General features: G+C 45.8%; 1 protein-coding gene across 19 annotated transcripts in view; it reads left to right on the plus strand.

The window, feature by feature from the left end:
• The window catches only part of LOC105010640 (regulating synaptic membrane exocytosis protein 3), a 59,718-nt gene extending 43,612 nt beyond the window's left edge, over positions 1 to 16,106 (plus strand). For 6 of the 19 annotated variants that reach the window (XM_034292648.1, XM_034292654.1, XM_034292651.1 and 3 more), the window contains 17 exons: positions 487 to 658; positions 833 to 937; positions 1,777 to 1,839; positions 3,638 to 3,715; positions 7,218 to 7,316; positions 7,939 to 8,016; positions 8,573 to 8,638; positions 8,955 to 9,020; positions 10,639 to 10,751; positions 10,850 to 10,998; positions 11,244 to 11,407; positions 11,548 to 11,759; positions 11,867 to 12,035; positions 12,172 to 12,284; positions 12,791 to 12,892; positions 13,731 to 13,870; positions 14,081 to 16,106. In XM_034292648.1, the coding sequence (XP_034148539.1) occupies positions 487 to 658; positions 833 to 937; positions 1,777 to 1,839; positions 3,638 to 3,715; positions 7,218 to 7,316; positions 7,939 to 8,016; positions 8,573 to 8,638; positions 8,955 to 9,020; positions 10,639 to 10,751; positions 10,850 to 10,998; positions 11,244 to 11,407; positions 11,548 to 11,759; positions 11,867 to 12,035; positions 12,172 to 12,284; positions 12,791 to 12,892; positions 13,731 to 13,870; positions 14,081 to 14,296 (2,105 nt within the window). In that variant the 3' untranslated portion in view covers positions 14,297 to 16,106. The other 13 variants (XM_034292649.1, XM_034292653.1, XM_034292650.1 and 10 more) reach the window with 13 other exon arrangements.
• The last annotated feature ends 318 nt before the right edge of the window (positions 16,107 to 16,424 follow it).

Below are 16,424 nucleotides of genomic sequence, written 5' to 3' on the forward strand. Positions count from 1 at the left end.
AGTATGGTCATATTAAAACATGAGGAGTTTGGATGAGTATGATCATATTAAAACACGAGGAGTTTGGATGGGTATGATCATATTAAAACATGAGGAGTTTGGATGAGTATGATCATATTAAAACATGAGTAGTTTGGATGAGTATGGTCATATTAAAACCTTGAGTTTGGATGAGTATGGTCATATTAAACATGAGGAGGTTGGATGAGTATGGTCATATTAAACATGAGGAGGTTGGATGAGAATGGTCATATTAAACATGAGGAGGTTGGATGAGTATGGTCATATTAAACATGAGGAGGTTGGATGAGTATGGTCATATTAAACATGAGGAGGTTGAATAAGTATGGTCGTATTAAAACATGAAGGCTGTGATCGGGAAAGTCTATGTTCACTAACACTGCTTTCGGCCTGTATGGTGTGTGTGGACGTGTGTGTGGACGTGTGTGTGCGCGTGTGTGTGTGCGTGTGTGTGTGTGTGTATAGATGTGGAGAGGGGCTCGCGAGAGAGGGAGAGGCAGCCGAGGGATCCCAACGCCACCACTCTGGAGGTGCCGGAGCAACAGAGGACACCCCAGCATCGTTCTCGATCTGTCTCCCCTCACAGAGAGGACAAGGGCAGGGGCCGATCCCGCCCTGCCAATGTCCCCACTCAGAGGTGAGAGGGGAACAGAGAGGGGTAGAACCAGCTTTTGGTTATTGTGACCCTAAACGAGCGACTGCTGCCAGTATGACTGTTACTGTCACTGCCAACACCTCCACTGTTACCACTACTGAAATAATGCCCTCCTCCAACATGTCCACATCTGACCTCACCCTTTCTCTGTGTCAGGAGTCTGGATGATGAAGTACACCACAGTCGCAGGTCTCGTTCTCCCACCCGCTTCTACGACTCTACCAGAGGACACAACCAGGAGCATAACTATGTAGATGACAGGTGTGTGTGTGTGTGTGTTTTAGGTCTAACTATACTCATGAGGCAAAAGTACATTTCCGGCTCGGGGTTTAGGTTTAGGGTCAAACTTACAATTAATTTTAGAGTTAGAATTGGGGTTTCTTTAAGGTCCAGGTGTTGTTGGTTAAGTTTAGGGTTAAGGTTAGGCATTACATCTAGATAAAATGTAGGCATACATGTTACTTTATTGAGGTTAAGGTTAGGGTTAGGTTTGGGATTAAGATTAGGGCAAGGGAGCATGCAATTTCTCTTTTCTGGTCCCCATGAGGATAGCCATACAAACATGTGTGTGTGTGTGGTGTGGTGAGTTTGTGTGTTCTTGCAAATGAGTGGCCCTGGATTCCATCTCCCTCATATATGTCCCTGTTAAACTATCTTCAGGTGTATTTCTTCCATTTGGTCATTTCTGTGATTCACAACATTGAGAATCACTGAAGAGCCATCTGGCCTTTTCTGTGACCTCACTACACCTTTGAGGTGTTTTTAGGTGTATTTGGTTTCAGTTGTTTGTTAATTCACACTTGCAGAAGACTTCATTAAGTGTTAAAAGGCACTGTAGCATCTCTTGTGGCCATATGTTTACTTGTCGGAGTGGGTACTGCTCCTAACCACCGATAAGAGGACAGATGAAACCCCCCCTCTAATGGTCAAGATATGGGGCAGAAGTGTCTGAGCCTCCTCTGTGGTTAGAGGCAGACGTACCAGTGTGATTGTTTCCCGCTGGCTCAGCTTCCTATCCACATGTATGTTCTTTCCTTGTCTTTGGTTGGGCTACCGTTGTTTATTTCCTCATGTGTCATCCATCGCCATGTTAACTACAGTGAGGTCATCATGATCTACCAGTCAATGCGGGGAAAAAGTGCAGAGTGCCTACAAATGAAAAGGTAAACAGGAGTCAAGACCTTTCTTTACATTTCAATCATATCATTTTAATCGTATCAAACCTTTGCCTTGGTCCGTCACGTTTTTCTCTGGCGTAATACATTCTGTAGATATTTTAGCTGACTTCACTCAGTTAATCTCCCGAACACAACTTATCCTGTCGCTGTGTGAAAAAGTTACGGATGTGCCATTTCTGTCCGTCCATCCTATCCAACAAGACAAGAACATAATGTGCTCACACAGATGCCCAAACTAGGACAGTACACCACTGAGTTCTCTTAACACTGGCCAATGCCGGAGAGGAAGCCAATTCCTCAGAGTTAGTGTCACGTAGCTTTACCACCGCCGCCTATGGTAATAATGGGCTGAAAACATTAGAGAACACTTTTTTTATAAGTTTGGCGCATTACTACTTCCAATACACCGATCAGCCATAACATTATGACCACTGATAGGTATAGTGAGTAACACTGATAATCGCATTATCATGGCACCGTGGGTGGGATATATTAGGCAGCAAGTGAACATTCTGTCCTCAAAGTTGATGTGTTAGAAGCAGGAAAATCGCCAAGTGTAAGGATCTCAGCGAATTTGACAAAGGCCAAATTGTGATGGCTAGGCTGGGTCAGTGCATCTCCAAAACTATAGCCCTTGATGGGTGTTCTCGGTCAGCAGTGGTCCAAGGAAGGAAAAGGGTCATGGGTGGCCAAGGCTCACTGATGCACGTGGGGAGCGAAGGCTGGCCTTTGTGATCCGATCCAACAGACGAGCTACTGTATCTCAAATTACTGAAAAAGTTAATGGTGGTACTGATTAAAAGGTGTCAAAACACACAGTGCAACGCAGTTTGTTGTATATGGGGCTGCATAGCTGAAGACCAGTCAGGGTGCCCATGCTGAGCCATGTCCACTGCCGAAAGCGCCTACAATGGGCATGTGAGCATCAGAACTGGACCACGGAGCAATGGAAGAAGATGGCCATTTACATCAGGTGGATGGTCGGCTATGTGTGTCACTTACCTGGAGAACACACCAGGATGCACTATGGGAAGGAGGCAAGCCGGCAGAGGCAGTGTGATGCATTGGGCAATGTTCTGCTGGGATACCCTGGGTCCTGCCATTCATGTGGATGTTACTTTGACATGTACCACCTACCTAAGCATTGTTGCAGACCATGTGCACCCTTTCATGGCAACGGTATTCCCTGATGGCATTGGCCTCTTTCAGCAGGATAATGCGCCCTGCCACAAAGCAAAAATGGTTCAGGAATGGTTTCAGGAATACAACAAGGTGTTCAAGGTGTAGACTTGGCCTCCAAATTCCCCAGATTTCAATCCAATCGAGCATCTGTGGTATGTGCTGGACAAACAGGTCAGATCCATGGAGGCCCCGCCTCGCAACTTACAGGACTTGAAGGATCTGCTGCTAACGTCTTGGTGCCAGATACCATAGCACACCTTCAGAGGTCTGGTGGAGTCCATGCCTCGACGGGTCAGGGCAGTTTTGGTGGCAAAAGGGGGACCTACACAATATTAGGCAGGTGGTCAAAATGTTATGGCTGATCTGTGTATTTTGGATAAAGGTTCAACACTGCCCTGATGAGAACACCCACAGAGGTAAGTGGTCATGCCTGGTTGGCACACGGCTTTTAGAGACTCCCAGAGGCTGGCCTATATGCTTCCCCATAGCTGGCATGCGGCTCTTCTATCTGTAACCGTGGTTTGGGAATGATGTTTCCACTGTGTTCACCCATGTCTCCTCTCCGCCTCCTGCATGCACACTGTCACTCCAACGATGTCAGGAGGCCTTCCAGAAACAGTAGCACACTTCCCCCAAAGATACCCCTGTTAGTCAACGGTATCCGCAGGGACTTGTACAGGTATGTGGACATTAAAAAACAGGGAGGTTATTTTAGAAAAATGCCCCCCCCCCCCTCCCGTCTCTAGCCCACTGCGTTAGCAGTAATTATTTACAAAAGATTACTTATATGAGTAAGTTAACAAAAGTTACAGAATTGGCTATCGACCCCTTAAGTTCCTTTTTCAACTAAGATATGCGTTATCTTAAGGGAGTATTTAGACTATTAAGACTATTTATGCACTGCGCATAATGTTTCCATGATCTGATCTCCGGTCGTTTAGTCCTCGGTTGGCGGAGCCGTTGGGGAGAATTGTCATGACAGTTGACCATAACAGTGTGTAGAGGATGCACCTTGGATGGCTTTTGTGATAACCAAGCCCACTGAAAGCTTTCACCGTATAGGGGCAAGTGTGTGCCTGGAGATCCATATCAACTTTTACATTATGTAATACAGCAGTCTTCAACTAACATAGCTTTGGCGATATAGTCTTCATTGCCAGTACCAGGAAACAAGTCTCTGGTTGAATGTTTTGGGTCAGCTAGAGCTTTGATAACTTGACAGTTTTCTCTGGGGGGTTTTTACTACCTGCAATTGAAGAATGAAGACTGTATCATTTAACCTTGGTTAGAGGAAGAATACACTCCTATTATTAATAGCATAAATTAGAAGTATACTCAACTTACAAATGAAAACGGCAGATTATGCTATTTGCCTTGGTGTTTCCACATTATTTGTTACATATCATGTCAAAGCTGGCCATATCTGCTATTTCATGTTTAAAGGTCTGATCAGATGTCAGGGTCACTATGAAAAAGTTATTTATACTGAGACAAAAAATCCCCACGTCTCTAATGATCTGCCGAAAATGTATTTGGACAGATAAAAATGGGGGAAAAAACACTGAACCCATTTTTCTGAATTCAGTTACTGCCTCTTTGCTTGGTGAGGCAGAGTTAACAGGGTCATAACTATTTTTGACTGACTTTGCTCACTCATGACAACATTGCCATCTGTCCAAAGTAAATTTGAATACATGATGATGATAGCAAGTAATTTTCTCCTAAATATTTTCCAACAGTTTCACGGTATTTCCAAGCCTCCATAGTGTACAGTATATTTGATTACCTTGGCTTTCGACAGAACAGTAATTAGCCTCAGTTTAAAGGAAACATTACTGTACATACAGAACCTAATGTATGTTTAAAGAATATTGTCTTTTTTTAATCCAGTTTGCCCCACAAATATTTTCATGTTTCAAAAATGTATAGTAACCTTTGTTGCTTATAAAGTTTGGAAATTCATTTAATATATTAATTTCATTATAAATGTGTTATAAACCACTGGTGTAAACCTTGATTGCATTGGTTACCAGTTTACCACAGGGGTTAGTCTAAATCCAGCCACTCTCCATCTAGGCTTTGTGCCCCTTACCCACAACCCCCTTACCCAGGTACACTGATGATATACAACACCCCCTGGTAACTTCTTGATTAAATACAACACTGTACTCTGAAGTTATATTGTCAAGTCCCTTTTAATTTACAACCCCTTTTCAAAAATGTTGGGATGCTGTGTACAATGGAAATAAAAACAGAATGCAAAGACGTGCAAAGTTGTAAAAGTGGAATGACGTGGAAAGGTTGTGTAATGCTAAAAAAACTAAACCCGGTGGAATATCACACAACTAATCACACAACTAACAAGGCCGAAAACCAATATTGGATGGATGTGATGTTAGGGCCATCAGGCGTCACTGCATTAAAAACAGACACGATTCTGTAGTGGAAATCACTGCATGGGCTCAGGAACACTTCCAAAAACCACTGTCTGTGAACACAGTATGTCACTGCATTCACAAATGCAAGTTAAAACTCAATTATGCAAAGATGAAACCATACATTAACAAAATCCAAAAACATCCTTCTCTGGATCCAAGCTCATTTAAGATTGAGGCCAAGTGGAAAGCTGTCTTATTGGGAATTCTTATTCTTATTGGGAATCATGGACGCCGCATCTTTGGGGCTAAAGAGGAGAGGGACCATCCAGCTTGTTATCAGCATACAATTGAGAAGCCAGCATCCGTGATGGTATGGGGGTGCATTAGTGCACATGGCATGGGTGACTTGCACTTCTGTGAAGGCACCATAAATGCTGAACAATATATACAGGTTTTGGAGCAACATATGCTGCTATTCTGACGTTGTCTTTTCCAGGGAAGGCCTTGCTTATTTCAGCAGGACAATGCCAAACCACATTCTGCATGTTTCACAATAGCATGGCTCCTTAGTAGAAGAGTCTGGATGCTAAACCGGCCTACCTGGAGTCCAGACCTGTCACCCACTGAAAACATTTGGCACATAATAAAATGACAATAACAGCAAAGGAGCCCCCAAACTGTTGAGCGGCCGAAATCCTATATCAAGTAAGAATGAGAATACATTTCACCTACAAAATTGGTCTCCTCATTTCCCAAATGTTTACAGAGTATTGTTTAAAAAAGAGGTGATGCAACACAGTGGTAAACATGCCCCAGTCTCAATTTTTTTTTGACATGTGTTGCTGACATCAAATTCTATATAATCAAGTTCCTATATCGTTTGACTACAACCCAAAAAATCTCCATTTCAACATTTGATATGGTTGTCTTGGTGCTTTATTCTATCGAATATGGTTTTACATGACTCACACGTCATTGCATTCTGTTTTTATTTAATTTTACCCAGCGTGCCAACCTTTTTGGAAACGAGGTTGTAGAGCCTATTAACCCTCCTACTGATTGTAAGTCAGTATTTAATTAGTTCATACTTCAGTAGTTCTCTGTTCAGGATGTAATGTTACTTAGTATATCAGTTATAAAACTACATCATCATATGGACCAATGTTACAGTTTAGATACTGTATCCAGGACTGTTTTGGCAGAATACCATCCGTTCTCTTATTGGCACTGATCCAGTTTGTGCTCCAGTCCAGTTTGTGGCCATGTGAGTATTGCAGAGATGTAGGCAACCACACACATCCTTTCCCAACCTTGGCCTTTGTTTGACAATCAGTTTGTTTTTTTGGTTCTCTTTTAATTGCATGCTTTTATTTTGGAGTTTGGGTTGTTGCCTTTCATGCAGTTCTACGCCGCCTGCATGCCTAAAGACTAGCTCAACCGTGCGCTCAAGTGTTGTCACAGCGACGAGCCGCTCTTTCACGCAACATGTTCTCAGGTTCACAGACGAGATCACCATTAGGTAAGACACACACACACTCAGACACATGAATGCACGCACGCAGACCTTCATCCCTCAGTGATTCTTCATAACATAGACAAGGACTCTCTTGACAAGCAAAAAACGGGGCTCCTTGACCGTCTGACTTCCTCGATATGGGACGTCTTTAACCAATCAGTAACCCCCCTTTAGACTAGCATGACCTTTTTGATTTGGATGTCTAATATTTTTTTATTTTCCATTTTGTTTCTGTATCTCTTCCTGTCCTCTCCTCTCCTGCATTGGATGGCATGTTATTGTGCTAGTGATCTCCAGCCTCTGGACAGGGTTAGGACTAGGAGTGCTAGCACCAACTGTCTGACCCCAGAGAGGAACCATAGTGTTCTTTCAACAGAGGCCCAAAGGTACCAGCTCCCTGATTCCTACCCTGCACCCCACTGTTTACACTCGACCACCTATTTTGGTGTGTGTGTGTGTGTGTGTGTCTGCGAGCACGGTTGTGAGTGTGTGTTGAGGCTGGGGGTGGTGAATGTAGTACACTATTCAAATGTTTAAAATAACTGACAGATCTAGTGCAAAATTTTGAGCAGTGATTGGTAAGGTTCTGTCTCTTAGTAGCCTCATGAAGTGAGTGTTTGTACATTGTTATGTTGTCAGATGCCTTAAAACAGGGATTTCCCATTCTGTTCTTGGAGAACTACCCTCCTGTAGGTTTTAACTCCAGTTCTGTTCCTGAAGAGCTAGCCTCCTGTAAGGTTTTGCCAGATGCAACTATCCGGATTGAGCCTATCAGTCAGCTCATAATTATCACCAGTCTGTATATTAGGATTGAAGAGAGCCTATAGGACTTTAGCTCTTCAGGAACATGTATGACATCTCTTTTTTGATTTGTGCATTTTTGTGCTAGCAGCCTTAAACTGAGAGCCGGGTAATGGGACATGCTAGAGTCATGAACTCTGTAGTAGTGTGCAGGTGATACAGTGTCCATTTGTTTCTCTTTGTCTGCCGGGGTGCTGCGGGTCTCAGCTGCTCTCAGTCTCTGCCCCGCAGGCGCCCCACCAGCCCCCGGATTCTAATCCAACACGCCTCCCCAGAAGATGACAGGTACCCCGTCCCCCACCCCCGTGTTAGCAGCTTTCCCCTGAACCCTAACCCTGTACGAAACCCTGTCAAAAACGCTGAGAACCAGCTAACTTCTTACCTTAAACACAGAGGGTCGATTGGCTTATTGTTTGTTGGTGGTCTTGCGTCCAGTGGTTGATTGTTCTTAGAATCACTGTGGCTTGTTGTTTTTATTGTAGAACCTAGAAGTCTGTAGTTTTGGCTCTAAAATGCTCTAGTACTTTGTGTTCTTTGTCTCAGTTTGTTTTAACATTCCGCTGTGCTTACTTGGTGTACACCCCAAATCGCTTGTATGTGTAGGCTTTTATCTGGAGTTGTTGCATTTTTTTATTATTAATAAGGATTTCACGAGCTTTTGTCTGCTTGTTGATTTGCAAACTTCTCTTTTATTATAATAGCGTATTAATGTCTATCATATTCATAAGAAAATAAGTTGTAAGTGGTGTGTGTGTGTGTGGGTGTCTGTTGTGAATGTGTGTGTTTCTCATCCTGTCATCTCATCACCTTATGTTTGTGGTGTGTGTGTGTGTGTGTGAAGCAGCTGGAGGATGGAGCCTCTAATTCCTAGACAGGAGACAGTATACCGCCTCAGTGCAAAGACGAGGTACACACATATACAGACACAAACACCCACGCGCAGTACTTTCTTCGACGAATGCATGAGTGCGTGACGCTTCATGATCATTGTTCCATACTCCATATTTCACTGTTGTGTATCGATGAAACACGGAGTCAAAGCTCAACTAAACCCATCTGTTCACTGGCTTGTCTTATGCACAGCGCTGAGCAATTAAATCAACTACAAACAGACAGTCGTATTTCTGCTGTTACCCCCACCTCTTTACACCTCTCCCATACCCATTCCATTATTCAACCCTCCACGGCATTCTTTCTGTGTTCCACTCAACCCCATCTCTCAGGCAACCTAGGACCCTGGACTCATCCCTTCGTCAGAATCCGGCCCAGAAGCTCCCTGACAATGACAGGTAAGAGGGCCAACCATAACATGTCACATACTCTGATGTTTCTTTCATTTGTCATCACTTTCGGCCCCGTCCAAACTTTCATAAAAATCCCCCATTCTCATCTGTGAAAGATGGAACTGAAAGTTTGTGTCTGTTGGAGCGAACCTCATCGTGATATCTGTCCTGCCATTGTCCAGCAAGTTCCCGAAGTAAGTTCCGCTTAGAAACGCATCGGCTTATTGAAAACTTGTTTTGGGGTGAACTGTCCTGGACCTGGATCTCTGTTACCGGTTCGGTTTACCAGTTCTTCTGCAGGATCAGCGTTTTAAACACTGATCACCTGCTTGTGTCCTGTACTGTTCTGCAGTACTGTGAAACTGATGTTAGCACATTAGCTTGGGCGAGGATTCACTGAGGTGTTGTCATACAGGCTTCCTCTTGTAATGCACTTTTCCGACTTCCCTGTTTTAGAAGACTCTCACACTCTCTGATTTCAACATGTCTTTTTCGTATCTTTTCCGTTTTTCCTTTCTTTTGTTGTCTTTTTGTCTGTGTTCTGTTTTTTCTGCATGCTGCTTTGCACTGTGCCACGGTGTGTGTGGTGTGTGTGTGTGGGCCCCAGAATAAAGCCCACCTCCATCCTGAGAGGGTCCCGTGGACGGCTTCCTCCCCTGCGGCCGCTTGGTAAGGGGATCCGGGTGGGTGGGTGTAGGGGGGGGGTGGGGGCTGGTCCCCGACCACACAGCTGCTGACCTCTGACCCCTCACCCCTGTCCCCGGAGGAGAAGGGACCCAACAGGAAGCTGTGTCCTCCCTCCTCTGTGAACCCACTGCTTCTAGTGCAGACATGTCAGACATTGTAGAGGATGGTGAGATGGGTTACGTGTATTTCTGTGTGTGTGTGTGTGTGTGTGTATGTGTGTGTGTAGGCCTATGTGTTATGTGTGGTGTGCTCACTACTTCTAAATGTCTGCGTTTTCCAATTTTTTTTAAACCCAAAGGTACAAGATCGCGGTTCGTCAGGGAACACTTGATGAACCGCTAAGCAGCACACTTTACATCAGACGGGATTTGGGGTTTTTCCAGTTAATGGGGGTAGTGAAAAGTGTCTTTACCTCAATATTAGACTGACCTCTTTTTACATTTGTCAACAACAAAAAGCAGTGTCATATAAAATGATTCTTGATAATCGGTCAGTGATTCTTGATAATCAGAACTTTTTTTACTAAAAAGTTTCTCTTGATTTGTTGTGTAAGATGAAACTCTGGGCTATCCAAATACAATAAATCAAATTTTATTAATGTTCAAGGAAAAATACTTTTTTTGGCAGGGGGATTGTTTTGATGTTCTTACAAGGTTGATCAGGGACGTCCATTTAAAAGGATTTTTGTTTGTGCAGTTCTTCTGCTGCCAGCCCCACTGGAATGAGCTGCATGTTCACTGGAGTCCACTTTTGGTCACTGTAAATACTTAGCCTCTTTGAGTTTTAACTCCTGTTGAAGTCTTAGTCGGTATGTGTCAAACCAGGCCAGTGTCAGACCCTCGTGTCCAGCCGTCAAACTAGTAGTGGGTTTTGTTGCATCTGTCAAACCTGTCATCCTCTCTTTTTCCATCTCTTTCTCTCTCTGTCTCACCCAAAGGGTCCCTCTCCAAGGTGGTGCGTCTCTGTCCTCCTCAGTGACCTCATCTGCAGCTCGCCGGGTCAGACAGCTCCCGCAGGTCCCTGCCAAGAGCAGCAGTCCAGTAGAGCAAGGTGTGTTTTGGTTGAATTTGGGAGAGAGAGGGTGTTTGAGTGTTATGTGTGTGCTGTGTAAATATATAATATATGTGTGCGTGTGTGTGTGTGTGTAGCTTTAGCAGCTACAGAGGAGCGTGTTCATCAGCTTCGGAGACAGGTGCAGCAAAGGGACTCCAGGAGATCCGCTCCACCCTCCACTTCCAACCAGGACCTGGAGAGGGCGCTGAAGAGTAAACGCGAGGTCAGTCACCTGTCACTACAGGTCAGCCACTAACCTTAACTCCCCTCTCGCTATAACCCTCTCTTTCTGTCTCTCTTTCTCTGTGTTCGTGTGTGTCCCTCTCTCCATCTTAAAGTTTCTAGCCTCCCCTTAATTGAAAACAATGAAATTCAGTAAGTTCTATTGGAATGAAATGTGTTTGAAAACATTTTCTCATCCCTCCCTCACTGTCTCCCTCCCTTTCTCTCTCGGTCTCGTTCCCCGCTTCTCACTCTCTGTCATTGCAGCTGTACAAGGATCAGCGCAGAACCAGCTGTGAGAATGTATCGCGCAAGTCTTCAGACAGTGATGTCAGCGACGTGTCAGCCATCTCTCGCACCAGCAGTGCCTCCCGAATCAGTAGTACAAGCTACATGTCCATCCAATCAGAAAGACCCAGAGGACGCTTCAAGTAAAGAACCACACGCACACACCCAGTCACACACACACACGTACACACACACAAACACAACGTAAAGACCTGGTAAAGACTGCAGCATGCTTTCGTGTGTGCGTGTGTGTGTGCGTGTGTGTGTGTGTGCGCGCGCGCAGCAAGGCGATGCGGGCGTCGGGCCGCAGCATGTTGAAGAGCACCAGCGTGAGCGGAGAGATCTACGGAGTGGAGCACACGGACGGCAGCCAATCAGACACAGCGTTGGGCGGCGGCAAGAAGCGGCGGTCCAGCCTCAGCCAACGGGTGGTGGCCATCGTGGGCCTTCCCTCCAGACGCAGCTGCAGCACCTCACAACTCACCTCACAGAAAGGTAACGCACTCACACCATTACGCCTGCAGCCAGTTAACGTCTGACAAGCTGGCGGTATAGTTTATTCCTTGTTGCGTGTGCGTGTGTGTGTGTGTGTGTGTGATAAGAAGCTGTGGTGGTGGACACTAAGAAGAAGGGCAAGAAGAAGAACAAGATCCAGATCCAGAGGAGTACGGAGGTGGGCATGGCTGTGGAGTTCCCCCGTTCAGCCATGAATCGGCAGGCCAGCAGAGACTCCACTGATGGCAGCATGAACAGCTACAGCTCTGAGGGGAAGTCAGTATCTCCAGCCTCTCTGTAATGTCGTGCTCAACTATCCAGTCTAAACTCATCTTAACCTTAGTCTTTTAGTCAGCTGGCTTACCCCAGTGTGTGTGTGTGTGTGTGTGCGCGCGTGCATGCTGTGTTCCAGTCTAATCTTCTCTGGGATGAGGCTGGGTGCTGACAGTCAGTTCAGTGACTTCCTGGATGGCCTTGGGCCCGCCCAACTTGTTGGCCGGCAAACATTAGCCACACCTGCCATGGGTGAGTGTCACAGAAGACTTGACGTCATATCCCAAACGCATTATAATATGTTTCAAATAAATAGATACTGCACAGGCCCAGCTCCAGGGCAAAATTACTGAGGGGGTAATTTTATAAATGAGGGGGCATATCCAATGCCAGTTCTAGCCTATTGGGGGCCCTAAGCAAAATTTCATTTGGGGCCCCCTCGCCCCTGTCAGTCGGAGGCTCCCAAGCAGTCAGAGGCCCCCTAGCGGTTGGGTGCCCTAAGCGACCACTTATGTCACTTATGCCTGGAGCCTGCCCTGGGCATATCTAATTCATATACCATGTGCAGTGTTTATGGGGAAACAAAACTGGGGGAGCACAGATTCTATCTGGAGAGGAAATGTCCGGCTTTGCCGTCTTGTGGATCCGGGCCTGATACTGTATAATATAATTCAGTATATCGCAGGATAATACTGTATAATATAATTCAATATAATGCTGTATGTTTCTTGAACATGATATCCTGTGTCTTTAACCAGGAGATGTTCAAATTGGAATGATGGACAAAAAAGGCCAGCTGGAGGTGGAGGTGATCAGAGCACGTGGCCTTACCCCCAAACCAGGGTCCAAATCACTCCCAGGTACCACACAAACACACACGCACCCAAACCAGGGTCCAAATCATTCCCAGGTACCATGCAAACACACACACACGCAAACCAGGGTCCAAATCACTCCCAGGTACCACACAAACACACACACACGCAAACCAAGGTCCAAATCACTCCCAGGTCCCCCAGACACACACACGCAAACCAGGGTCCAAATCACTCCCAGGTACCACACAAACACACACACACGCAAACCAGGGTCCAAATCACTCCCAGGTACCATGCAAACACACACACATGCAAACCAGGGTCTAAATCACTCCCAGGTAGCACACAAACACACACACACCCAAACCAGGGTCTAAATCACTCCCAGGTACCACACAAACACACACACACCCAAACCAGGGTCTAAATCACTCCCAGGTACCACGCAAACACACACACACACCCAAACCAGGATCCAAATCACTCTCAGGTCCCCCAGACATACACCCAAACCAGGGTCCAAATCACTCTCAGGTCCCCCAGACATACACCCAAACCAGGGTCCAAATCACTCTCAGGTCCCCCAGACATACACTAAAATCAGGGTCCAAATCACTCTCAGGTCCCCCAGACACACACCCAAACCGGGGTCCAAATCACTCTCAGGTCCCCCAGACAAACACCCAAACCGGGGTCCAAATCACTCTCAGGTCCCCCAGACACACACCCAAACCGGGGTCCAAATCACTCTCAGGTCCCCCAGACACACACCCAAACCGGGGTCCAAATCACTCTCAGGTACCACACAGACTCTAAAAAGTGTATTTTGTTCCCCATCCCCTCATCATTTCCCCTTACATCTGCGTCTGTCTTTCTGAAGCTCCCTATGTCAAAGTGTACCTGCTGGATAATGGAACCTGTAAAGCCAAAAAGAAAACCAAGATTGCACGTAAAACCCTGGAGCCTCTCTACCAGCAGGCCCTGCTCTTTGACGAGAGCCCACAGGGGAAGGTCCTCCAGGTAATAACACCATGGCCATGTACTGTGTGTGTGCACGTGTGCATGCGTGTGTTTCAGCGAGTAATGCTTAGGGGGTCAGGTTTAGTGAAAGACTTGGTGTTGGTGTTGGGGTTACTTTTAGGTTTAGGCATTATGGGTTAGTGTGTGTGTGTGTGTGTGTGTGTGTGTGTACCTCAGCCTTACATAAAGTATCTCTGTCCCTCTCCACAGGTTATAGTCTGGGGTGACTACGGGCGACTGGATCACAAATGCTTCATGGGAGTTGCACAGATCCTATTGGAGGAGCTGGACCTCTCCAGCACAGTTATTGGCTGGTACAAACTGTTTCCCCCTTCCTCATTGGTGGACCCTACGTTAGCCTCACTAACGCGGCGGGCGTCTCAGACATCCCTGGACAGCTCAGGACCAGCTGGTATGCGCTCTTAGTGACCGCAACGCAACCACGACCCTAATATGGACCTCAGCCAATGGACCACAACTGACCAGAGTGCATGACCACATACCTAAGGCCAATAGAGACCTTAGGGAAAGCAAATCAAAGCCAGACTGAGAGAGATGAAGAGACAGAGAGAGATAGAGACAGAAAGGGAGAGAGAGCACTAGCCAATCAGAGCTTGGCTGGAGTCTGACAATCACTTCCCATCCTCCTTCTCATCCCTCCTCCCTTCTTCCTCTGGGCTGCCGAGCCTGTCCATTCTTCCTCTCTCTTTTGCCAACCCTCCTCTCCCTCTTCGTCCATTCGTCCTCTGAGTCCATTCAGTGTTATGGCCTGTACCCCCAGCGAGTGAAGGGACTCCCTCGGGCCCCTCGTTTAGGCGGCACAAGGGATGTTAGTCCAGGTTTGGAGCCAATCAGTGAGAAGGTTATTGAGTGGCCATAGAGAGCGTGCAGGTGGGGAAAAGAACAGCTGCCCATCAAAAAATGTGTTTCAGCATTGATGTTGCCATTGCATCTCTGCAGCGTCGCCGTGGAAATCCACGAGGGTCAGCATGATTGCACAGCCTGTGAAGGGAGGGGGCTTGCACTGGTGGAAGGGTAAAAAAAAACACTTGTTCGGAGATCAAAGCAAGCACAAATGCTTGATTCTTTTTCGGACAACGGGAGGTTGCGTTAAAGTATAAAAACAGAGGCCAAATTATGGTTGGATATGTTTTATTCCATATTCTATTTGCCTAGATTTAAAACCGTGGCGCCGCGAGGTGCAGACTCCCTGTGTGTGTGCCGCGTGTGTATTCGGTTTCCAGTGACGGTGGTCGGCAGACCTGCAGAGGTCTTGCGATGCCCCCTCTCGTCCCCGCCCCTGCAAGTGTGGCGGGCGCAGCATGACTCGGGAACACAGCCCAAGCTGCATGCACATTTTTTTTGTAAAACAAAAGCCAGATTAATTACTTTAAAAAAGAGACTAGACTAAATGTGTGTTAGTTCCACATACTTTAGGCCAGCTTGTATGTTGCATGTACTTGTACAGTTTGCTCGTACTGAATATGAATACAAACAGAAAAGCCAAGCCATCTGCCTTCCGCCTTCAACGGGCGGACACCGGCGGCGAATACGTTCCGCCAAGGCCACACCTCCCACTCTGGGTACGAATGACCATATTAGGAAGTGTCCAAAAGCCTTTTTTCTTTTTTTTCTCGTGTTCCTTTTGAACATTTTTGGAGAACAGTGCTGTATCGTAGCACTGAACAAACAGGAGCCCCCTGACTCTCTGAGGATCTAGGTGTTTTAACAAACAGGAGCCCCCTGACTCTCTGAGGATCTAGGTGTTTTAACAAACAGAAGCCCCCTGACTCTCTGAGGATCTAGGTGTTTTAACTGGAGTCTATGGCAGTGGGGCTAAAAACATGGCTAGAGAATGTGTGTATAAAAACAGAGCTTAATGTATATGAAGTATAATTATGACTCTACTGAAATTATAAAGTTAGAGATATATAATTATCCAATGGGTGTATCTGACTATACCCATCACCTACATGCGCACTCACACACACACAAACACACACAAAAAACACACACGCACACATTGTAAATATAAGTCGAGGGAGCAGTATGATGATATTGACACAGACAAATCGATCCAAACATTCCTCGTCCTATAGAAACAGACCAGAGCCCTCTGCCCTGTGCTGTGAGCCGCTGAGCGGTGCCCAAACACAAAGAGGAGCCAACAGTCATTTCTCCTAATAGCAACCAAAACCGACATGACTATTTAAAACACGCCATATTGTTTTTTCGACGTAAAAAAAACAAAAAAAAACTTTAAGCCTTGCTTTTCCCCCCTCATGGTTCGGACTGAACTTAAAAGCCCATGAAAACCTTGTTTGCTGCCGTTTCAGTTTAACCCTTTGCGGTGCGGCCCACTGCAATATTCTTTGTCAGTATGGCTCCACCATACCGATTGTTTACAGTCCATGGAATTCCATTCCGACCACGATATCTAGGAAATAAGTATTCACTGCAACGTTTCCTGTTTGTATAACAGATGTGGCTCTACTGATGTGTATGTTTTATATTCAAGAGTTCATTTTTATTATTTACAAATAAAAGATTGTGG

The sequence above is a fragment of the Esox lucius genome, chromosome 6 (assembly GCF_011004845.1).
Source record: "Esox lucius isolate fEsoLuc1 chromosome 6, fEsoLuc1.pri, whole genome shotgun sequence".
Classification (NCBI taxonomy): domain Eukaryota; kingdom Metazoa; phylum Chordata; class Actinopteri; order Esociformes; family Esocidae; genus Esox; species Esox lucius.